Source organism: Petromyzon marinus, chromosome 33, assembly GCF_048934315.1.
Source record: "Petromyzon marinus isolate PM22_M1 ecotype Great Lakes invasive population chromosome 33, UKy_Petmar_22M1.pri1.0, whole genome shotgun sequence".
In the NCBI taxonomy this organism is placed as follows: domain Eukaryota; kingdom Metazoa; phylum Chordata; class Hyperoartia; order Petromyzontiformes; family Petromyzontidae; genus Petromyzon; species Petromyzon marinus.
The window spans coordinates 9492661-9517401 of NC_133699.1; the positions used below are offsets into that span (position 1 = coordinate 9492661).

The 24741-nt window shown below is 55.6% G+C and overlaps 2 protein-coding genes across 2 annotated transcripts in view; both read left to right on the forward strand.

The window, feature by feature from the left end:
• Positions 1 to 149: 149 nt before the first annotated feature.
• On the forward strand, positions 150 to 11686 carry LOC116948415 (EH domain-containing protein 3). Its single transcript, XM_032965060.2, has 8 exons — positions 150 to 279; positions 1124 to 1532; positions 3192 to 3289; positions 4043 to 4209; positions 4344 to 4589; positions 7305 to 7469; positions 9496 to 9798; positions 10194 to 11686. Exons 2-8 carry the CDS (start codon positions 1129 to 1131, stop codon positions 10419 to 10421), a joined length of 1611 nt encoding a protein of 536 aa, XP_032820951.1. The 5' UTR covers positions 150 to 279; positions 1124 to 1128; the 3' UTR covers positions 10422 to 11686.
• Positions 11687 to 12725: 1039 nt separating this feature from the next.
• SPTBN5 (spectrin beta, non-erythrocytic 5) overlaps positions 12726 to 24741 on the forward strand; it is a 52726-nt gene continuing 40710 nt past the window's right edge. Inside the window, exons 1-7 of the mRNA XM_076071394.1 lie at positions 12726 to 13023; positions 14673 to 14874; positions 16979 to 17146; positions 17729 to 17842; positions 21391 to 21548; positions 21761 to 21989; positions 23619 to 24250. Coding sequence (XP_075927509.1) covers positions 14770 to 14874; positions 16979 to 17146; positions 17729 to 17842; positions 21391 to 21548; positions 21761 to 21989; positions 23619 to 24250 — 1406 coding nt within the window. The 5' untranslated portion in view covers positions 12726 to 13023; positions 14673 to 14769. The remainder of the gene's footprint in view (positions 13024 to 14672; positions 14875 to 16978; positions 17147 to 17728; positions 17843 to 21390; positions 21549 to 21760; positions 21990 to 23618; positions 24251 to 24741) is intronic.

A 24741-nucleotide genomic window follows, 5' to 3' on the forward strand; every position in this document is an offset into this window, starting at 1 on the left:
GCCATGTTGCGGGCGACGTGACACCACGTCCGGGTTGTTGTGTCGCGGGACGTCATGTCCGGGGGTCGTGGTGGGGGGCGGGGGGGCGCGATAGGGGGCGGGGCCCTGGGTGGAGAGGGGCGGGGTCACTAGGGGAGGGGGCGGGGCGTGCGGCTCCACCCTGGGACCGGGAGGGACGCGGACCGTGGCTCCTGCGTGCTGCCGCTCACTCTCCTCCCGGTGGCTCCCAGCGAGGCTCCTTCAGGCTCCATCGCCTTTCCAGAGGCTCCAGCTCACTCGGTGCGGCTCCCCCTGTCGCCGTCCAGAGGCTCCCTCTCGCGACTCTCCTGCATCTCCCATCGACGCCTCTCCCCCCCCGCCGCCGCCTCCCCCGTCTGCTGCCCAACGTTAATGTCCTCTTCTCCCTCCTCGCCTCAGCTCCCCTGCTTGTTCGCTTGCTGATCTCTCGTCTCTCTCCTCACCGTGTCTCTCTCCCATCTTCCCCGCCGCTCTCACAGCCCGAGTGATTCTCCGTCCGTCTCCCCGCCCCGTGTGCGTCTTCTCTCCTCGCCGTGTCTCTGTTGGTCGCGAAAGCCTACGTGTTAAATCTCTCTCTCTCGTCTCCGTGTCTCTCTCCGTGTCTCTCTCCTCACCGTGTCTCTCTCCGCATCTCTCTCCTCACCGTGTCTCTCACCGTGTCTCTCTCCTCACCGTGTCTCTCTCTCACGTCTCCGTGTCTCTCTCCTCACCCTGTCTCTCTCCGCGTCTCTCTCCGTGTCTCTCTCCGTGTCTCTCTCCTCACCGTGTCTCTCTCCTCACCGTGTCTCTCACCGTGTCTCCTCACCGTGTCTCTCTCTCTGTGTGTCTCTCTCCTCACCGTGTCTCTCTCCTCACCCTGTCTCTCTCCTCACCCTGTCTCTCTCCTCACCGTGTCTCTCTCCTCACCGTGTCTCTCTCCTCACCGTGTCTCTCACCGTGTCTCCTCATCGTGTCTTTCTCTCTGTGTCTCTCTCCTCACCGTGTCTCTCTCCTCACCGTGTCTCTCTCCTCACCGTGTCTCTCTCCTCACCGTGTCTCTCTCCTCACCGTGTCTCTCTCCTCACCGTGCCTCCTCTCTCAACCCCGGTGCTTGTCTCGCCCCCAGGCACCATGTTCAGCTGGATGGGCAGCGACTCGCGGCGCAGGAAGGAGCCCGAAGTCTTCCAGACGGTGACCGAGGGCCTGAAGAAGATCTACCGCACCCGTCTGCTGCCCCTGGAGGAGCACTACCGATTCCACGAGTTCCACTCGCCCTCGCTCGAAGATGCGGACTTCGACAACAAGCCCATGGTGCTCCTGGTGGGGCAGTACTCGACGGGCAAGACCACCTTCATCCGCTACCTGCTCGAGCAGGACTTCCCCGGCATCCGCATCGGTCCCGAGCCCACCACCGACTCGTTCATCGCCGTGATGCACGGCGACACCGAGGGAGTCGTGCCGGGCAACGCGCTCGTGGTGGACCCCAAGAAGCCCTTCCGAAAGCTCAACGCGTTCGGGAACGCCTTCCTCAACAGGCGGGTGGTGGTGATGAGGGGTGACACGGTGGGGTGGGAGCAGGGCACGTCGTGGAGAGTGTCTTGAGGTCGTGGGGGGCAAAAGGCGAGAGCTCACCTCTTCCCCCCCCCCCGGGGTCATGGGCTCACAGTCTTGATTGACCCAGGCCGGTAGCGTGACCTTGTTTAAAAATAAAAAGGGGAGAGGGGGGGAATGGCAAGCGTAGACTCGGGCCAATGTCAAACAGACGGACCAACGACGAATGAGCAGTCGGACGATCCGCATTCTGCTCTCTCACTCCCTGTGTATGTATTGGACCAACATTGATTGCCTTGACTCTAGGAATTTAGAGAGGGCTAAGATCCCCCACCTGCTGGAGGCTCTTCCTCCTTGTAACTCCCTTCTCCGTTGCTCTGAGGGGCTGCTTTGACCTTTCCTGGGTCACAGTCAAAGTGGTTGGTGTGACCTTGGTCACACCGTGGGTAATAGTTTACCTGACCTCTTCAGAGTCATAGTCTGAGCCTTCATATGACCTATCCTGGGTCATGGCTTGGATAATAGTTCTCGGGCCTTTTATGAGCCGCGGTGAGAAGCTCCTCTCTATCGCTTGCTGACAACAAACCCCGATTCCTGGCCACGGCCAACATCGGTGGCGAGTGATACCTGAACCCGGCCCTGGGCCTGAGTGAAACATTAGAACTGGGGAGACAAAAGCGGCAGGGCGTGGACCTGGTCACACCAAGGCCTTGTGCCCTGTGCCGGCCTAGACAGGTATTCACCCCAAAAGCCTGTAAAGGGATCAACCCAAGGGAATCTCTGGTTGGTACGTGGATACAGTTAGAGGTCATGTGTAAGGTTTGGTTTAGGGGTCAGAGTAAGGATGAGAAGCAGTTATAGACGTATGTTTGTTGAACTTCTTTCGCACCGTCCATAGCCAACCGTGCTAATCAGAGCTGACGAGGCTTAATTTCTCATGAAATATTTTCCAAAGGTCCCCAAACTCCCCTTCATCTCTCCCCGAGAGTAGGGGGGGGGGAGGGGTTGGGGGGGGGGGTGGATTAAATTCTGGAGCTCAGCCCCAGACAGCTCCTGTTGAAATCAAGGAAGGAGTCTTGAGTGAGCGTTAGGGTCGGGCTCATTCACGTGGCATCACTTCCGCTACAAGTCTGGGCTCAGGAGGCCGAAGGTCGGCAAGACGCGCCAGCTGGTGACTCGTGCGAGAGCCCTCTCCCTCCCCCCGCCATACCCGACACGACAGCCCATTTTCGGACCCACTTGGCACGACGAGCCGCGGGCCCGGTGATGGTGCAGGAGCACTGGAGGAGGGGGAGTGGAGGCAGGGGAGGCTTGCATCAAGTTGTAAAGCCTCGTGAGATGACAGAATATATATTGACAGTTGTACTGAGAACATGGTAATGTAGAAAGAGATGTAGTGAGACGGGAGAATGGAGATGCAAAAAAGACAGATGAAAGAGATTAATTATCTTTTTGATGTTGATTAGCTTTTTGTGTTGATTGGGTTTGGAATTTGATGTGTTATTTAATGCACTCACATTAATTCATTAATTATGAATCCAGGTCCCCCTTGTGCTGCTTGGGGCGCTAAGCATTTGTTGGTTTTGCTTGTGCCGAGCAGGAGTGCCGCCGGTGACGTCACGGCGTGTGCTTCCATCCCGCAGGTTCCAGTGCTCGCAGATGCCCAACCCTGTCCTGGAGAGCATCAGTGTCATCGACACCCCCGGAATCCTCTCCGGAGAGAAACAGCGCATTAGCCGGGGTGAGGGCCGGTCTTTGAGTGATGCGTGGATGTGAGAGAGGCGTGAAATCGAAAAGGATGGTGTAGGGCGTGGGTCAGGGTGAGGGATAGGTCATGGTGAGGTTGGCAGGGGTGAGGGTGGGTCATAGTGAGAGTCAGTCAGAGTTGAGGGCTGGATTTGGACTGAGGGATCAGATTTTTACTTACTTATTTATTACATTTTATTTTGGCCCAGGTAAAACCCATTGGGCCATAAATGCTAATTGTAGATGGGGACCTTTTTACAGAAGCCTGATTACAGCAAAAAAAAATAACAACAATCTAAAAACAATGGATTGTAGGATTCTGGTGTGTTTAGGGTGAGGGTGTCTGGGAGGTGAGGCTGGCTCAGCGTGAGGGCTGGCTGAGGCCTGGCTCGTCGAGAGGTTTGACTTGGGTGAGAGGTGCAACTTTGTCTACTTGTTTTGTACAGTTTATTTTAAACATCTATAATTTGTAACAGTTCGTTCTTGGAAAGTTAAGGCATTCAAAGACTGCGCACTGTAGCCCAAGTGCACACGTTCTTCCTGTTTCAATAGGCGATTAAGGCTGCAAACAAAAATGGAGGTGCGAAGGGAGGATCCCACGTGGGTATGGGGAGTTTCTCCAGCACTTGCACAGGGCTCCAAAGGCCAAACCTGGGCAGACGTGTAACATATTTGTTTGGAACCGCTAACTCGGCTGCGCATCACCGACTTGTTTCGAATCGACGACCTCGTCTGCGTGGGCGCCCAGGCTATGATTTTGCGGCGGTGCTGGAGTGGTTCGCGGAGCGCGTGGACCGCATCATCCTGCTGTTTGACGCGCACAAGCTGGACATCTCCGACGAGTTCTCCGAGGTCATCCGCTCTCTCAAGGGTCACGACGACAAGATCCGTGTGGTGCTCAATAAAGCTGACCAGGTGAGGCCTCGCCCCGGGGGGGGGGGGGGGGGGACAGCGTCAGGCAGGGGGGGGGGGTTCCTATCCCTCGTTCTCGGGGGTAGGCACAATTTTCTTGCGGCGTGCGAGCGTCCCGCTGTTTGCCTTCGTTGCAGGTCGAGACGCAGCAGCTGATGCGCGTGTACGGCGCCCTCATGTGGTCGCTGGGCAAGATCATCAACACGCCCGAGGTGGTGCGCGTCTACATCGGCTCCTTCTGGTCCCAGCCGCTGCTCATCGCCGACAACCGCCGCCTCTTTGAGATGGAGGCTCAGGACCTCTTCAAGGACATCCAGAGTCTCCCGCGCAATGCCGCGTTGCGCAAGCTCAACGACCTCATCAAGCGCGCGCGTCTAGCCAAGGTGCGTGCGGTCGGGGCACGAGGCACGCCGGCGGTGGCGGTGGGGAATGACCGATGTGGCCAAGGCCCCCGTTATGTTTGCGTGCATTCGTGCATCCGGAGCCTGACAAACGGTCTCTTATCTGAGGCTGTGATGGGTGGTGTTCGGTGATGGGTAATCAGAAGGACCATTCGTCACTCGGAGCCACATCCCGTGCACCGTGTCGCCGTTGAATGGTTTTGAAGTTTTCACGAAGCGTGAGATTGTGAAGGAAACGCGAGACAGATAGATGGATCGCCGTTATTTATATCCAGGTCCACAGATCTGAAGTCTCTGTTACAAGCGAGTAATTTGACAGAACTTTTTCTCCTAAGCGCCTGGTTTGTCATTGAGGCAGGATGAGCACTGGCCTCATGCATGCGTCTACGGGTATAGAGTCGGTCACCCAAGGTGGACTCGTCACACAGCTCGACAGTGCGCGCTCTATCCACGCGCAGGGACCTGGCCAGCACGTGCCACGCACACACACAGAGTATGTGCGATGGCGCGGCGTGGCACCTTTGCCTTGTCTGGCACTGCTGGCACTGCTCACGCAGGCGAAGTGAGCCGTGGCCGATCACACCCGCTTGCGTTGCCGCGATACGGGAAAGAGGCAGATCTGAGATAAATTGTAGCCCTTATGTAAACAGCACGTGTGGTGGCATCTGCGCCGCCCTGACTTCTCCCTCGCAAGCACACGCACCACTGCTTAGAGTGTCCTCAGGCACTGCCTCAGAAGGGACTTGTGTAATAGAACCCACAGCTTCGCCCCCCACTGCCACCCCTTTCTGGTCTTATTGCACAGTCAGAATTCTCGAAAATGTAAAAAAATAATTATTGCAAATATTGTGAAAAACCAGCACTCATTCTGCTGCGGAAGGGGGTTGGGGCGCTCGAGTGTGCGTCAGACGACGCCCATTATTCGTCCAGAATCTCTACAATACTCCAGCGTGACAAGAAGCCTGAGGGCACTGGGAGCTGGGGATTAAGTTGTGGACTAAATACGGCAAACGATGCCAGTAGAGGGGAGAGCGCGCCTGCTGGTGGGGGCGCAGGGCTGGGAGAGAGCGCGGAGCACGTGGGCGGTGCAGCTGACGATGCAGCGATCACAATGGACGCTTGGTTCCTGTCCGTCGCTTCCTGCAGCCGATTTCCTGTTTCCATGTGGATAATATTCATTAGTGCGGTGCACACACAGCATCTTGTAAGCTCACACACACACAAACATGTACACACACACAAACACTATGACCCCCTCAACCGGATCATTGTTTTTATAAATCCGGGAGTCGTGGCTGACGTCACAACTGAACCTTGTTTGTCATTTTCATGGTACCCTGAGTGAGTGGCGTGACCCTGAGCCTAGACGCCCCCTGCCACCGCCCACGCCCGTGTGGGGGGTGGTGGTGTGCGGTGGTAACGCGGCTCCGGCAGGCGCCTGATGGGGGAGGCTCTCCTCGCTGTAGTGGAGCATTTGTCGGTTGCTTGGGGATTTAAACGAAGCGGTTGTTTATACTGGCTTGGAACTGCAGTCGCCGCAGGATAGAGGCGTCCACTGCATGGGGGAGGGAGTTGAGTCTGCACTCGTCCAAAATTTGCGATGAGCTCACTGCCACCTCCCCTCCCGCTTGCATAGCACTTGACCCTCCTCAGCTGCTGCTCCGTGAGAAACCGCGGTGGGGAAATTTTTGCGAGTCGGTGCCGTCAGCGCCACCGGTCGCGCGTGATCCACCGGCGACGGTGGTGACGGTGGCGGTGACGAGGGTGCCGGTGGCCGCTCGACTTCGTGCCGCGTGGCGGTGCTGTCGGGTGTGAGTGGGGTCACCTCGAGAGCCTGAATAGGTGGCTGGCACTCTGTCAATGATTGCCTGGGAGTGTGACTTCAACTTCTTGCTCCAACTGTCTCTGCTTCGAAAGTTTAATTTCCTTGTGCTCGTCCAATGGGCGGCTTACATCAGCTGTAAAGTGTTTATGTCTCGCAAAGGAACAGCGTTTGGTTCGAGCTTGTGCGGGCTTCTTAAGGCATTGTTTGAACAGCATTTATCCTTCGATTGCACCTCCTTATAAGGGAATCTGAACTTTGTTCCTGCAGTGGCTGTTATTGAAGCATTCTTAGCTCACTATCGATTAATGTGGCCCCCAGCCACCACCCACACGACCTGGCCCAGCAGCCACGTTCTCACTACACAGCTCTGCCCATGGTTGTGGGGAGATTTCCAGTAGCAGGTGAATCAGGATTCTGGTGCAGCACATTCGGTGTAAATTCCAAGACAGGTTTTCCACTATTTCAAATCCGAGCCAGGTCAAAACAGCAAACACGACCGACTGCCATGTTTCAGAGACACGGTTTAATTTATTGGCCTCACCTATTGTCAGGTCAAAACCTGGGGAGTTTGCCCGTGTGATGGCAGTGAGTGCACGTGCGATGGCTGCGAGTGTGGGTGATGGGAGTATGCGTGCATGAAGGGAGTGTGCATGATGGGGGTGTGCGTGCGTGTAGGGAGTGTGCATGTGTCATGGGAGTGTGCATGTATGATGGCAGCGAGCATGTATGTGTGATGGACGGGAGCATGCGTGTGTGCTGGAAGAGAGAGTGTGTGTGTGTCCCCGATATTCGGAGCGCGCCCGATACTCTGCATCGGAGTGGCCAACCTCCCCATGGTGGGCGGCATGTGTCGACCGTGCACGCGTCTGTAGGTGCACGCGTACATCATGTGCCATCTGAAGAAGGACATGCCGACCGTGTTCGGCAAGGAGAACAAGAAGAAGGAGCTGATCGCCGACTTGGGCAAGATCTACAAGCGCATCGAGCAGGAGCATCAGATCTCCCCGGGAGACTTCCCCAACATCACCAAGATGCAGGTGCACACACGCGCTCGGACGCGACCGCTCGGCGCCATTTACCCCCTCACCGCCCATGACCCCTCGTCGCCCGTGACCCCGCGCCTTCCCGCCGGACTTTATCTCGTCGCACACGGTGGGTGGGAGTGTACTCACTCCCAGCGGCAGGATGTTTGCAGGCGTCGCGCGGGAGAGGCCCGCGATGGATTTCTGTCTTGGCATCCTCGGTATGTTTGTACATCCTGCGGTTTTTCACGTGCGACGTGAAGCTGGAACGGCGTGTGCCGCAGGAAGTTCTGGATGGAGGTGCGGGGGTGACTGTGCGAGGGGGAGGAAAGGGAGTAGTGAGGGGAGAGTGCATCAGGGGAGAGGCGGTTGGCAGGAGAATAATTTGGGGGAGAGAGTACCAGAGGAGAGTGGATATATTAAAGGAAAATACAACCAAACACTGTCCTGCTCTTGTTCATACATACATAGGCTGTGCGTCCTCGCCTGTCCAACACAGAGTTCAAAGCTATATCAATGAGAAGACTTCACAGTGTAAATCCAGGAGCGCTCTGGTGATGTCACTTCAGTGACATTGCATTACGCGGCACGGCAGTCACACTGATTTGTCATTGCAGCAGTAATGCGATGCTCCTGGAAGTAACTTTAAATATATATACTTTTTTCCCTCATTCAGCTTTAAACTCGTGCCTGAGGGATGCTGTGAGACAATGGGAGAGAAGCCAAGGGGTAATCGGTGGAGTCTCTTTTGAACGTGGCCTGTCGGGCGATGTTCACTGTTCCGTGGCTCAAGTCTGCTGGGCTGCAAGCGGATGCTGTGGCTGGTTTTTGTTGACAGTGACACCGCGTTTAATGCTCGAGCAGCTTCTGCTGGGAGCAATTTCATTATCGGTTTGTTTCATAAGAGTTTAGCTCTAAAGAGTGCATATAGCTGTGCTCTATTTCTTTAAAACTGCTATTTGTGTTTTTATTTGTTGTCCTCTCCCCGCACCTCCGATTAGCACAGTTGGCCACGTACGGTACAAAAGAAGTTCAACATACATACGTACACTGAGAGCTGCGGTCACCATTATGAAAGACCAGACACCGTGGGACGAAGGCCAGAATCGCGACGTGTGAACGCGACTGCTGTCGCTGCAAGGTTTCGGACGTCGACGGGGTTCACGGGTAGCGCTGCTCTCGGATTCTCCCTCTGTGGCAACCTCGCAGCTCGGGAGCTCGGGGGTCAGCGAGATGCGAACTGAGCGCCACCGATTTGTGTCGTTGAGTCTGCGGGAGGATGCGGCGTCGATGATCGACATCGTTGTCACGTTCGACATCGTTGGCACAATCGCAATCGCCGTGGCGGTTTTTGGCGTCCGCGGATTTGTTTGGTTTGTGCTTCCCTCCCAGGCTCCCCACCCCCCCCCCCCCCCGGTCTTCGTGAGACAGCGGTCGCGCTCGGCAGCCTTGAGCGATGAACGAAGTCCGGCGCGTGGCCGCCAGAGGGCGGTGCTGCACCCCACTGCGCACGCGCGCACGCCTCTGGGGGCACCGGGAATAGGCGCAGGGTGCCACCGAGTGGTCGGGTCGTGGGGTCGACTACTGAAGCCAAATGATTCAATTGGGATCAGACGCAGCATGTATGCTGAACTTGGCAGGACCCTCCTGAAAAAAGAGCCATGAGTGAGTGACTCAGTGAGGCTTTCCTAGCTAAATAAGCGGAATAATAATCGTGATAAGAATAATCACGCGTGTGGGCGAGTATCCAGGTCCGTATTGTTTACTCATTTTCAGGGGGGGGGGGGCATTTTTTGCCTATGAGACATCAGTGTGAGGGCCACCACATCGCCTACAAGAGGTGTTTTCACATTTGTGTATTGTCTGAGGACGCACATCAGGGGCCGAACTAAAGGCCACCAGGGTTCGCCTGTGACCCACGGGGGCCTTGCAATGAGGAACACCGCTCCAGGTAAAGCGCGTCGCCCTGCCTAGGGACAAGCCTCGGCGCCGCGAGAATGACTGTCGTCCCGTCCACCCCCCTCCGCGTGACCGCCAACAGGACCTGCTCCAGAACCAGGACTTCACTAAGTTCAACCCCATGAAGCCGAAGCTGCTGGAGCAGGTGGACGAGATGCTGACCAACGACATCGCGCGCCTCATGGCGCTCACGCGGCAGGAGGAGGCGCAGCTTCCGACGCCCATGGTGCGCGGCGGCGCCTTCGAGGGCACGCGCGATGGCCCGTTCAACCAGGGCTATGGCGAGGGTGCCGGCGAGGGCGTGGACGAGGCCGAGTGGGTCGTGGGGCGCGACAAGCCCAAGTACGACGAGATCTTCTACACGCTGTCGCCCGTCAACGGCAAGGTGCGTGTAGCGTCCGCAGGGGTGGGGGGGGTACATTGACTACGGAACTCGAGGGCACCGCAGTGGCGAGATGTTAATGACCTCGCCTGGTATACAGGTGGTCATGGGTTCCATCCCGACCCTGGAGTTTGCGTGTTCTCTCCTTGGCCATGTGGATTTTTCTCCGGGTCCTCCGTATTTTTCCTCCACATTTAGAAATATGCGTTTTGGAGTATTTGGCTGCTATAAATGTCCACGTGATAAGCCACTCAACTCAGTTGAGCTATCATTTGTGGCCAGGTAGCTTCTGAAAAAGAACTGTATAGCTCAGTGGGCCTTACCTAGTAAAATATAAAAATTGTTTAGTTTTTAATTTCTAATGTTTCACCCCCCCCCCACCGCGTGCGTGCATTCAGGTATCGGGAGCCAGCGCCAAGAAGGAGATGGTTCGCTCCAAGCTGCCCAACACTGTGCTCGGCAAGATCTGGAAGCTGGCCGACGTGGACAGGGACGGCATGCTGGACGACGAGGAGTTCGCCCTAGCCAACCACCTCATCAAGGTGAAGCTGGAGGGACACGAGCTGCCCGAGGAGCTGCCCAAGCACCTGCTGCCCCCCAACAAGCGCAAGCCAGTGGATGCGTAAAGGCCTCGCCCTGGGAAGGAATGGGAGAGGGTGGGGGGGGGGGGAGTGATGGAGGGAGATGGAGGGGAGAGGAGAAAAGGGGTGTGGGGGCGACGTGGGTTTGGCGCGAGCCGGCAGGGGTGATCGGTGGAGAGGTGTGGTTGACGCAGGGGAGTTGTGGGGCTCTGCGGGTTTGGTTAAAGCGGGCTGTCGGCCCTGGCTGCGCTGGTGTCGGTAGTACCGAGCCTGGCCCAAGCGGCCACCGTCGCTTGGCAAACTGCTGCTGCTTGTGTATTGGAGGCGACGGTGGCGTTGCAGCGCTCCGTGTCGCCTCCTAACGGGCCCGCCTTGGCGCGCTATCTTTATTGCCACCTGCGGTATGTCTTATTACCTGCAATGTGTCGGTCACATCCAATGGGCCTCCTCTCTCCAAGGCAGACTTTACACCTGAGCGCAGCACAGCTTTTAAAACACCTCCACTACCAAGTCCACGCCATCTGGGTTAATGTGTCACTACCAATGCACGGGCAGCCGCGGACTGGAATGCGGACTCTGCCGTGATCCTTGTCCGTGAGGTCTGCAGTGGGGGAGTGCGGGGAGTGGTTTATTGTGGGGATGTTTGAGCTGGATCGTAATGGGGTGGGGGGGGGGGGTGCGGATCGTTAAGGGGATCGTAACGAGAAGCTGTGACAGGCACGGCCAGCTGAGAGCCCCTCACGACCCAACCCCGTGGTCCCGTGGCCGCGACCGCGTCCTCGCCTGCTGGCGCCACTCGCGTCCCTGGGAAACCGCACCGCTCAAAATACTGGGCACCGTCCAAAATGCTGGGCACCGTCAACATCGAAGGGCGCAGCCTCGTAACGTTACGAGGCGGCGTTTGTTAAAAATTATCGTAAGGCAGCCTTAAAAATTGCTAGTGGTTTAACTGCACTCCGGTCTCTTGAATATTTTGATGCCTGCCCCAACCCCTGGTGCCAGCACAGGCTCCCCCCCCCCCCCAGGCTGTGATTGAAGTTGAACATGGGGCGGAGGGGTGGGGGAAAGGGGGCGGGCCGTGATGGTGCCCGCCCCCCTCCCACCCCCCCTCCTCCCCCCACCCTTCCGTGGCGCATGGTGGGCACGCCGGTGCTGCGCCCATGCGTCTCAACACTAAAAGTTCACGGCGGCGCGAGCTTGTTGGGTCGTGTTGTCGATGGGGACGCGGTGGGGGGGACACACACACACACACCGTGTCTCGGCTGCCGTGTATGAAGTTACTGTGAATAATAAACGCAGTGTTACCACCGCACACGCGTGCGCTGCCCACTCTGTCGCCGCGCCACGCGTCCCGTCCGATCGGAGCTCTTCGTGCTTGGAGAGCGGCGGATGAAATCCCAAACGGGCGGGGCTCGAGATCGCACGGGCACGGCACAAGACGCACACCGCACCACGCACCGCTGTCGTGTTTGTAGCAGGAGCAGTGGAGGCGAGGGTTGCGAAACTCCCTTCCCATGGGTTGTTGAGGTGCCATTCCCTGGCTCGCCAAGAGAAGGCAGTGCAGTACAGCAAAAATGTGTACTGCACCTGTTGGTACACTCACCAAACTTAATAACCAGGCTACAGTCTACATTATAGACTGCCAGTACACTCACTCCGATTAAGAACTAGGCTACAATCTACATTCATATATTTTTTATTTAAATGTATTTTTATTCACTTTATTTTTTATTATTTTTCTATCTACTTGACTTTACTGAAAGAACCAAAGAATATGCACCTGTTTCATTTGTACATGCGGGTTTATTTTTAACGGTTTGCTCCCGTTTTCTCTCACGTGTAAACACGCATGAATTGACTAATAACACCTTCATATATTGAGGACCACAAACTTGGGCAATTGTTAGTGCCGGCTCATTGCCTGGATGGGCTGTCATTCTCTGTCTTTAAGAGTGAGCGAATACTATGCGCGTTACAAATTAAAATTATTCTTAATCATCCTTCGAGTTTATATTGTTTAACCAGATGAACACTCAAGAGACCAGGATGAGTCTCGTAGGTAAGAGTGACCTGGAGCATTAGTCTGCCACCCAAGAGGATGGATGGTAAGCTTAATGGAGGATGACGTGGTGATGGTGATGGTCGATGAACTTTGTGGCGTTTTGCAAGACGGGTGTTTGTGATTGAGTGAGCTTTGACCTCGTGAACTGTGAATGCGTGCCTGCGGTTGTAGTGAGACAAGGTGGGCTCCGGGTGTGTGTGGGGACTCGTGACCCCGCTGTGCGGGGCTGGGTAGGGTTAAGGGGAGAGGGGGGGGGCACGGCTCCAGTCAGCCCTGGGGCCCCGGGAAGGAGAGGCAGGGGGCCCGCTGTCGTCGTTTATTGTGGCGCAGTAAATTCCAGCGGCCGTGCCCAATACAAAGGTCGCCCCGCTCCACTTCCGCGCCCATCCCGGCACGGCCGGGCGCACTTGGCTCCAGCCTGACTCCAGCTCTCACCCGTTCCTCCAGCTCCCGCCCGGTGCTGGAGTTGTCAACTGGTTCTCCAGCTCCCGCCGGGTGCTCTGATTTCATCCCGTGGAGGAGCGGCTCCCGAGGAGGGAGGAGAGGGTAGAGGGGTCGGAGCGCTGCCCCCCCCCACCCACCGCTGTGAGTACCCTCGCCCCCGTGCCCCCCCCCAGTGTCTCCCTCTGCCAGCGTGAGAAGGGGGTTCATGCCCCCCCCTACCCTCCGCGAGCGGGGACCCACAGCGTGCGCGATCCCCCCGCGCCTCGTGCGCGCACTTACTCATAGAGGTTCACTCCTGGGATGGGCGCTAGGGGCGGGTGGGGGGAGGCAAAGTAGGGCGATTTTTCAGGGTCTCCTTTTGATCGCCTCATCCCTGAGCCCCCTCGTCGGGGAGTCCTGCGGCTCAACACGACGGCTCGCGTCACCCGCAAGGCGCTGCGCTGACCTCGGACCGCGGTCCCGGAACTCCAAAAACCCGAATTTGGGATCCCCTTGCCAAGGTCAAAGCCGGGCGCTGGATGGACCGAACCTTGCCCATTTCCCGGACCCCCTCCCGGCCTACCCCGGTGTAGGGCTCCAACCCCAGTCCCCAGTCCTCGTTGATCCCCGGTAATGGTAGGGATCTATCCGGTCGCGTCTGAGCCCCACGAGTAGCCCGAGGAACTCGCCTGAGCCGGAACCCCTCATTGGACGGACACCCCCCCTCCCCCTTATGGTTCCGTGCTGAGGTCCACTCCGATCGCCGCGGCTCCACCAGGGGTCACGGCTGACGGGTGTCAATGCGGGACGGCCGTGCAGGGGTATCTGTGTGTGTGTGCGTGTGGGAGTCGTGGTGCTGGCCATCGTAGGTGCTCCCTTACAGCACTTACTCCAACAGTTTGTTCAGGCTATATGTTAGTCCATGGTGGGGGGGGGGGGGCAGAAGTAAACACTATTCTGCCTCCCGCCCCCCACGCCCCTCGCGCCCTCCGCGCCCCCCCCCCCCCCCCCCCCCAGTGAGATGGCAAAAGAGATGCAGTTTCGAGGTGCAGATGTAGTGAGATGCGAGGTGGAGATGTAGTGACATGCGAGACGTGTGGACCAAAGATGGATCTGTAAATGTTATTGTAGAAAAGAGATAACAGTTAAGAGATTACATTCGGATTGAGATTCAAGCTGGTATTTGTTTCACTTTGATCATAAAATCCGGTGCCCTTGAGCTATTTGGGGGCCCTCAGCCTTTGCTTTGTTCATGTCCAGCGCCACCACTGTGCAGATATGCGGTTAAGTGGTACAGATTTGCGGATGGGTATGCATGTGTATAGGTATGCGTGCAGGCGTGCGGGGTATGTGTAACGGGTGTGCGAGTGTGGGGAGCGGTAGTGTAGCGGTCAGCCCGCTGCGCTACGAACCCGGCAACACGAGTTCGATTGCTGCTCACAGCAATCGCTGGTGACGATCATCTGAACCGATCCGAGGCCTCCCTTAAGTGGTGTCCGTCTCAAATAAGTGCCTGTCGCGATGTGTGTTAGCGTCGCCACGAGGGAGACAAAGGCGGCCGGGTGCGGCGTTGGTCTCCCACCCACCGTCATGTGCCGTGCCGGCCTTCAGAGGTGCTCGCTAACAACACTTGCCCCAGACAGTCTGTGTGGCTACACTCTCGGGTCGGATACGCGAACGGCACTTGACTCTCTCCAGGTGACTTTCTCAATTGAGTGACGGATTATATCCTCGTTCGTGCACGTGAGTTCTCGTCCGGTTAAACAAATATGAAATAAATACATCAATCACTGAGGCTAACGCGGAAACAGTTTTGTCTTCTTTGTGGGCGTGAGGAGGGCGAGGTGAGGGTGAGGGCGAGGTGAGGGTGAGGTGAGGGTGAGAGGTGACACACATCGACCGCTCACCATGGCGTCCGAGTTCGAGACCGGGCGAATTCGCACGCTGCAGGAGGAGCGGATGCGCGTGCAGAAGACGACGTTCACACGGTGGATGAACGTGTTCCTGCAGCGGGTAATACACGGGGTGGACAACACACGGGGTGGACAACACACGGGGTGGACTCACGGGAAACACGGGATGGATTCACGGGAAACACGGGATGGATTCACGGGAAACGCGGGATGGATTCACGGGAAACACAGAGTGGTCTCACATGGTGGACTCACTGGGTTGACTCACGGGGTTGACTTACGAGATGGACTCATAGGGACACGAGAGGGATATACAGTGAGGGAAAAAAGTATTTGATCCCCTGCTGATTTTGTACGTTTGCCCACTGACAAAGAAATGATCAGTCTATAAATTTAATGGTAGGTTTATTTAAACAGTGAGAGACAGAATAACAAAAAAATCCAGAAAAACGCATGTCAAAAATGTTATAAATTGATTTGCATTTTAATGAGGGAAATAAGTATTTGACCCCCTCTCAAACAGAAAGATTTCTGGCTCCCAGGTGTCATTTATACAGGTAACGAGCTGAGATTACGAGCACACTCTTAAAGAGAGTGCTCCTCTTAAAGAGAGTGCTCCTAATCTCAGCTTGTTACCTGTATAAAAGACACCTGTCCACAGAAGCAATCAATCAATCAGATTCCAAACTCTCCACCATGGCCAAGACCAAAGAACTCTCCAAGGATGTCAGGGACAAGATTGTAGACCTACACAAGGCTGGAATGGACTACAAGACCATTGCCAAGCAGCTTGGTGAGAAGGTGACAACAGTTGGTGCGATTATTCGCAAATGGAAGAAACACAAAAGAACTGTCAATCTGCCTCGGCCTGGGGCTCCATGCAAGATCTCACCTCGTGGAGTTGCAATGATCATGAGAACGGTGAGGAATCAGCCCAGAACTACACGGGAGGATCTTGTCAATGATCTCAAGGCAGCTGGGATCATAGTCACCAAGAAAACAATTGGTAACACACTACGCCGTGAAGAACTGAAATCCTGCAGCGCCCGCAAGGTCCCCCTGCTCAAGAAAGCATATATACATGCCCGTCTGAAGTTTGCCAATGAACATCTGAATGATTCAGAGGACAACTGGGTGAAAGTGTTGTGGTCAGATGAGACCAAAATGAAGCTCTTTGGCATCAACTCAACTCGCCGTGTTTGGAGGAGGAGGAATGCTGCCTATGACCCCAAGAACACCATCCCCACCGTCAAACATGGAGGTGGAAACATTATGCTTTGGGGGTGTTTTTTCTGCTAAGGGGACAGGACAACTTCACCACATCAAAGGGAGGATGGACGGGGCCATGTACCGTCAAATCTTGGGTGAGAACCTCCTTCTCTCAGCCAGGGCATTGAAAATGGGTCGTGGATGGGTATTCCAGCATGACAATGACCCAAAACACACGGCCAAGGCAACAAAAGAGTGGCTCAAGAAGAAGCACATTAAGGTCCTGGAGTGGTCTAGCCAGTCTCCAGACCTTAATCCCATAGAAAATCTGTGGAGGGAGCTGAAGGTTCGAGTTGCCAAACGTCAGCCTCGAAACCTTAATGACTTGGAGAAGATCTGCAAAGAGGAGTGGGACAAAATCCCTCCTGAGATGTGTGCAAACCTGGTGGCCAACTACAAGAAACGTCTGACCTCTGTGATTGGCAACAAGGGTTTTGCGACCAAGTACTAAGTCATGTTTTGTAGAGGGGTCAAATACTTATTTCCCTCATTAAATGCAAATCAATTTATAACATTTTTGACATGCGTTTTTCTGGATATGTTTGTTGTTATTCTGTCTCTCACTGTTCAAATGTACCTACCATTAAAATTATAGACTGATCATTTCTTTGTCAGTGGGCAAACGTACAAAATCAGCAGGGGATCAAATACTTTTTCCCTCACTGTACTCATGGAGTGGACTCACCGGGTGCGCTCGGGGATAGACTCACGGAGACTCGGGGTTAACGCACGTGGTGGACTCACGGAACACGGGGTGGACTCACAGGGTGGATTCACGGGGCGAGTTCACGAGATTTACTAATGGGTACACGAGATGGACTCACGTGGTGGACCCATGAACAGCCGTGTGACCCGGGAAAGTTGTCCCGTGAGTGGCGTCCTCTGTGCGATGGGATCCTACGCGGTCATACTCCCTGCGCGGTGGACTCGCACAGGTGGATGTCACGGTGGAGGACGTGTACACGGAGCTGCAGGACGGCCTGGTCCTCATGAAGCTGCTAGAGATTCTGTCCGGGGAGACCCTGCCCAAGCCGAGCCGCGGCCGCATGCGCCTCCACTACGTGGAGAACAACAACCACGCTCTCAACTTCCTGCGACAAAAGGTGATAAAGCTGTCTCCACCGCTCACCGATATCCAGGACTCCTCTACTTACGAACGAGTTAGGTTCCAGCGGCCTGTGTAAGTCGATTTGGTCGCAACTTTACTCCCGTCGAATCCAAGCATGTTGTACGGCACGTGCACTAAACACGGGGAATGGCTTTAAAAGTTATATAAACTCCTGCAGATGTAGATGCCACCGGTTCTTCACGTTCTGCAGATGTAGATGCCACCGGTTCTTCACGTTCTGCAGATGTAGATGCCACTGGTTCTTCACGTTCTGCAGATGTAGATGCCACTGGTTCTTCACGTTCTGCAGATGTAGATGCCACCACCGCCAGCCATTGCGCGGCGGTTGAACTTACGACTCTCGGCCCGAACAGGCAAATGGACATACGTACAAGTTTGTTCGTATCTCTGAAACTATGCAAGTCGAATGTTCGTTAGTAGAGGAGTCCCTGTACTCGCCATCACTCACCACCACTTCGCTACGAATCACCCAACATTCAACCACTACTTGCCAACCAACACTCGCCACTGCTCGCCACCACTTCGCCCCGTGAGCGTGTCGTTTCCTCACATCCAGAAAGTGAACGTGGACTTGATTGGCGGGGAGAACGTAGTGGATGGAGACCGGACCCTCATCCTGGGCCTCATCTGGATCATCATCCTGCGCTTCCAGATCTCCGGCATCCTGGAGGTGCGCACACCCTCCACGTGCACAGCCGTCACACCACAATACCCCTACACCACCACACCCTCCACGTGCACAGCCGTCACACCACAATACCCCTACACCACCACACCCTCCACGTGCACAGCCGTCACACAGCAACACCCCTACACCACCACACCCATCACGTGCACACCCGTCACACCACAACACCCCTACACCACCACACCCTCCACGTGCACACCCGTCACACCACAACACCCCTACACCACCACACCCATCACGTGTACAGTCGTCACACTACAACACCCCTACACCACCACACCCTCCATGTGCACCCCCGTCACACTACAACACCCCTACACCACCACACCCTCCACGTGCACACCCGTCACACCACCACACCCCTACACCACCACACCCTCCACGTCCACACCCGTCACACCACAACACCCCTACACCACCACACCCACCACGTGCACAGCCGTCACACCACAACACCACTACACCACCACACCCACCACGTGCACAGCCGTCATACCACAACACCCCTACACCGCCACACCCACCACGTGCACACTCGTCACACCGCAACACCCCTACACCACCACACCCTCCACGTGTACACCCGTCACACCACAACACCCCTACACCACCACACCCTCCACGTGCACAGCCGTCACACCACAACACCCCTACACCACCACACCCTCCACGTGCACAGTCGTCACACTACAACACCCCTACACCACCACACCCTCCATGTGCACCCCCGTCACACTACAACACCCCTACACCACCACACCCTCCACGTGCACACCCGTCACACCACCACACCCCTACACCACCACACCCTCCACGTCCACACCCGTCACACCACAACACCCCTACACCACCACACCCATCACGTGCACAGCCGTCACACCACAACACCCCTACACCACCACACCCACCACGTGCACACTCGTCACACCGCAACACCCCTACACCACCACACCCTCCACGTGCACACCCATCACACCACAACACCCCTACACCACCACACGCTCCACGTGCACAGCCGTCACACCGCAACAACCCCGTGCACATGTATGCACACGCAACCGCCCACACCACGCCGAGGAACGGTTCAGTGAATTGCCACTGATGTTAGCCGTGGCCAGGGGATCGAACCCGAGACAATGGGTTCACGGCTTAAGGTGGGGGTCAGAATTGGAGTTGTTGTTATGGATTATGGCAGCGTTGCTCAAGCTGTGGGTCTTTCAAGGCGGTGCAGGCTGCGGCACGGATGCCGTGCAGGAGAAATGTTTTTGATGCTTGGGGGTCGGGCACTGGTAGCGGGTGTGACTGGAGGTGCCATAGCTTTAGTGTTGAGAACTCGGTTAGGTATTTCATATTCTTAGTTTTTTCGGTAAAGTCACGTTGAATAGAAACAACAAAATAACAAAATATATATAAAACAATAAAAAATTCTCACGACGTTTCGACCATAACTCAAACGGTCATCATCAGGTGTGTTGGTTTGCATACATTTATTTTTAAACGGCACATTTATTTATTTATAAAAAACGTTGGCGTCACGCACAGCGATTTGGCAGTTTGCCCAGGACTAGTCCATCTATTTTTTTTTAAAAGAGGAGGGGGGAGACGAAATTTTTTTTTATATAATGTATGCTGTCTGAAAGCCACTGTAAGCGTGAACAATCAATTAAGAACTGAAATGGTTTATCAAATCTTTCCAATGATTGCTAAGATAGAATCCATCTTCTCGGTTGAAATTGTCTCTGTGCTTGTATATGTGGATAGCCTCATGAACGAATCTCTCATGGAAGCCAGATGGCTTACAAAGAACCTCCGTCTTGGAAAAGTCAATGGCATGTGAGCCTACTGAATTAGAACAATGATCTGCTACGGCCGAGGTGTTGGTCCTACCGTGTTTAAGGTCTGCTTTATGTTCACGAATGCGGTCCGAGACATGGCGTTTGGTTTCTCCAATGTAACTACTACCACAGAGGCAACTTAGTTTGTAGACACCAGGGTATTGTATGTCCGGAATCACATATTTTACAGACGGAACCAGATCACGGATTTTATGTAATGTGTTGAAACAGACCTGGATCTTGTGTTTATTCAAGATTTTGGAGATCTTTTTTGTGATCCCAGCCATCAGATTTACCATGGAAGTCGAAATAGATGGCAAGATACCTTTTTTGGATGTCCTAATTAAAAAGAGACCTGATGGTTCAATGAGCCACTCTGTCTACAGGAAAGCTACCCATACGGATGCTTATCTGAAACCGGATTCCCACCACCATCCATCACAGAAGAATTCTCTCATCAAGACTCTGTATCATAGAGCCCAATGCATATCCGACCAGGAACACATGAGCAGTGAACTCAAGCACGTACACCAAGCTCTTAGGACTAATGGTTACTCCGACTATACAATCCGCAAAGCTATCACTCAAACCATGAAGAAGAACCCTCTTGAGGAGCCTTTCAAAACCATCACTTTACCCTACATTGCTGGGATCACAAAAAAGATCTCCAAAATCTTGAATAAACACAAGATCCAGGTCCGTTTCAACACATTACATAAAATCCGTGATCTGGTTCCGTCTGTAAAAGATGTGATTCCGGACATACAATACCCTGGTGTCTACAAACTAAGTTGCCTCTGTGGTAGTAGTTACATTGGAGAAACCAAACGCCATGTCTCGGACCGCATTCGTGAACATAAAGCAGACCTTAAACACGGTAGGACCAACACCTCGGCCGTAGCAGATCATTGTTCTAATTCAGTAGGCTCACATGCCATTGACTTTTCCAAGACGGAGGTTCTTTGTAAGCCATCTGGCTTCCATGAGAGATTCGTTCATGAGGCTATCCACATATACAAGCACAGAGACAATTTCAACCGAGAAGATGGATTCTATCTTAGCAATCATTGGAAAGATTTGATAAACCATTTCAGTTCTTAATTGATTGTTCACGCTTACAGTGGCTTTCAGACAGCATACATTATATATATAAAAAAAATTTCGTCTCCCCCCTCCTCTTTTAAAAAAAAATAGATGGACTAGTCCTGGGCAAACTGCCAAATCGCTGCGCGTGACGCCAACGTTTTTTATAAATAAATAAATGTGCCGTTTAAAAATAAATTTATGCAAACCAACACACCTGATGATGACCGTTTGAGTTATGGTCGAAACGTCGTGAGAATTTTTTATTGTTTTATATATATTTTGTTATTTTGTTGTTTCTCTTCAACGTGACTTTACCGAAAAAACTAAGAATATGAATTACTGCAGTCACGAAAGCTTTAAATCAAAACTCGGTTAGGGTTAAAGTTACGATTAAGCCTGGGGCTGGAGTCATGGTCAGAATCGGCTTAACGTTGGCGTTCGTGCTATGTCTTTCGCCAAAGTCATGATTACATTGAGAGCCACAGGTTCGAGTTAGGGTTGGGGTTAGATCCTGGATCAGAGATCAGTCGGGATTATGACTGAGATTAACCCCTCCCCCCGCGCCACCTCTCCTCACGCCTCCGGTGCCCCCCCCCCCCCCCCCGCCAGGATGTGGGTCCCGGCTCCGAGGAGCGCCGCTCCGCCAAGGACGCGCTGCTGCTGTGGTGCCAGCGCAAGACGGCCGGCTACCGCGACTGCGAGATCAAGAACTTTACGAGCAGCTGGCGCGACGGCCTCGGCTTCAACGCGCTCATCCACGCGCACAGGTGGCGACCACGTGGTGCCGTCGCCAGCAGCAGCAGCAGCAGCCGCAGCCACAGCGAGACACACACTGGATGCGGTGCGACGGAGTGTGGCAATATTTTAAGACCCAGGGGATCTTGAACAGAACCCCTGCGACCCCCTGCGACCCCCCCCCCCCCGACTTAACGCCCCTCCACCGAGAGCCCTGTGTCACATTGTCCTCGCTTGCGCTCAGGCCGGATCTGCTGGACTACGACCGCCTGCGCCAGCGCGACCACTTGAAGAACCTGCGCCAGGCGTTCGGGATCGCGGATGGCGACCTGGGCATCGCGCGGCTCCTCGAGGCGGAGGACGTGGACGTGCCCCATCCCGACGAGAAGTCCATCATGACCTACGTGTCGCTCTACTACCACTACTTCTCCCGCATACACAAGGAGCAGACGGGTGGCAAGCGCATAGCCAAGGTAGCTTGCTGCGCTGGTCGAGTTTTGGCCACCACGGCGCCACGCTCTGGCTTGCCGCAGGAGAAGGACTCCACCCGCTCCAAATGTTGAGTTGTTGCCGCCTTACTTGTGTAGTGTCAACGATTCAGAGGCAGGGTTTCTATGAGGCACTTTGTTTATTAACAACTTCCACAGTCTCGTCCACACACTCTCAGCAGTAGCTTAGCCCAGCCTGTACACAACACGAGCCGTCTAACACTGACGGCGCTGGCTGAGATAGCCAACTGCTCTCCTTCGCAGCGCAACATCTAGCGGAGACGTTTAGCGACGACGGCGACGAGACGACGACGATGACGAGACGAGTCCACTCCCAGAACCGGCAGCCCCGAGCCCTCCGCTCTCGGCTCCTTTTATGCTCCCAGCGCGGCCCTGGCTCCGCCCCGTCCGCGCCTCCCTTCTCGAACTCTCCAGCAGGTTCCAGGGGCCTCCAGACGGGGTCCTCCGTGACCCTTGCCCCAGTTCCTCCGCTCTGCCAACACACCCCGTGCACATCCTCACCGGCGTGTGCGCTGTCTGTCCACCAGCCGGCGCTATTACACTCCAAGTGCATGCGTGCGTGTTCTCCGGGTGCGCTAGTTTGCATGTAGAACTTCTTTTGCACCGTACGTAACCAACCGTACGTAGCCAACCGCGCTCATCGGAGGTGCGGGGTCAGGACAAACGAACTGAACACAAAAACAAAGTTTCCCTCGAGTAGAGGGGAATGACCCCGTGTGACCCCATCTGACCCGGGTGCCTCGGTGAGCCCCGCGGATAACCCAATCCCTGGTCCCGCCCCGGACGTGGAGCAACCCCCTCATCGCTTCTCCCCCCCCCCCCAAACGCCGCACCGCGACGGGGATAATCGGATCGTGGCTCCTAATCCCCTCTCGCCCCGAGCCCGTGGGCTTGACACAAACCGCTCGCCATGACCGACGTCGCGTCGCTGGGCAGCATGCAGATGGCGCTGCATGCGGGGCGGTGTGAGGCCTTTGCTGGGCAAGGTGGGCACGGGGATGGGGGGGGGGGGCACGGAGCAGCCGAGTCCCCGACGTGGAACCGGTGTTAGCAGCGTGCGTGGGGCCGGCTGTGGGGGGCAAGGGGGGGGGGGCGGTGGAACTCCCTCCCCCCACCTTCCTCCTCCCCGTGTTGCCAACTTGGCGGTCGTCGCCAAATTCTCGCGACTTGTTGGAGTCCGTCCTCCCAAGTGGTGAGACGTCGTTGTGCCGAACCGACAAAACCTCGCGACTCTCCAGGACACGGACTCGAAATTGCAGCTTTAGGAGCAATTCCCGGTGCGCGTTAAGGATGGCATATCAATTTACGATTCGCCATATCAATTTATGATTCCAGATATCGATTATAGGGATCCTGTATCAGATGTCTAAATGTGGTATATATGAAGGATTTAGTATCAGTTTAAAACGTTTAGTCCTTGTCAAATTTGCCTTTGCCGTCTTCATAATGTCTACCTAGAGCCACCTGGCGACTCGTTGAGATTCGTTTGGTGACTTTCCGTCGTGGGGCGTTCGCGACGCCGCCGACTCCCGCAGCAGCGTGTCCTCCGGCCCACGGTGACATCGCGACCTCCGCCGTCTGTCGCCCCCGCAGATCGTGGGCCTGCTGACGGAGGCGGAGGAGCTGAAGACGCAGTACGAGACCATGGTGACGACGCTGCTCCAGTGGATCGAGTGCAAGATCTCGGAGCTCAACGACCGGCGCTTCCCCAACTCGCGCAACGGCATGCAGGCGCTGCTGTCGGCGTTCGCGCGCTACCGCACCGAGGAGAAGCCGCCCAAGTACCAGGAGCGCGGGCTGCTGGAGGCTCACCTCTTCGCCGTGCGCACCAAACTACGCGCCAACAACCAGCGCGACTACGTGCCGCCCGAGGGCCGCACGCTCCGTGACATCGAGCGCCGCTGGGGCGAGCTGGAGCGCGCCGAGTACGCGCGCGAGAAGGCCCTGCGCGCCGAGCTCAACCGCCAGGAGATGCTCGAGCGGCTGGGCCAGCGGTTCCAGCGCAAAGCGGCGCTGCGCGAGGCCTACGTGGCCGAGATGGGCCGCGTCGTCGCTGCGCAGGAGGCGCAGCCCGACAAGCTGGCCGCCCTCGAGGCGGCGCAGCGGCGCCTCGAGGCCGTGAGCACGGACGTGACCGCGGGGCGCAACCGCCTCGACGCCCTGGTCGGCATGGCCGACATCCTGACGAAGGAGAAATTCCACGACATGGCCAACGTGGCCAAGAGGTGCGCTTGCTGCTGCTGCTGGTGGTGGTGCTGGTGGTGGTGCCCGTCCTGGCGCGTTCCGCCGCGCGGTTACGGTGAAGCGGCCTGTGGTGTTGCCGTCGTTCGGATGACGCTTCAGTCCTCCCGAGCGGTTTTAGCAAAGGTGGACAACAGATTGTTTGGTGGTGGAATGTGTCGTCTTAACGCGACCGTTTTTAAGCGACACGCAACTTCTTTGAATCCAGACGACTCCTCGACGTGGGTTGCAATTATACAACTCTCAAAAGTGGGCACTACACGGATTTTGGTTCCTTCCTGTCACAACGGGCGTCGACGATGTCAGCGCGTGCGTCAATGTGATGGGAATGGTGTGCGTACGTGTGTGTTGTAACCCGGTGTGTGTGTACGTGGTGCTGGCCACCCACTCGCTAACATCACTTGTCCCAACAGTCTGTTGAGGCTTTGTCTTTATGTGTGTGTTGCAACCGGGGTGTGTGTATGTGGGTGTGTGC

What these genes read in the sequence shown, in the direction of transcription:
- LOC116948415 (XM_032965060.2), top strand. Translation starts at nt 1,129, where the DNA reads ATGTTCAGCTGGATGGGCAGCGACTCGCGGCGCAGGAAGGAGCCCGAA. An exon ending in TGCTCAATAAAGCTGACCAG is followed by an intron (nt 4,210 to 4,343) that starts GTGAGGCCTCGC and finishes CCTTCGTTGCAG; the next exon opens with GTCGAGACGCAGCAGCTGAT. An exon ending in CCAACATCACCAAGATGCAG is followed by an intron (nt 7,470 to 9,495) that starts GTGCACACACGC and finishes GACCGCCAACAG; the next exon opens with GACCTGCTCCAGAACCAGGA.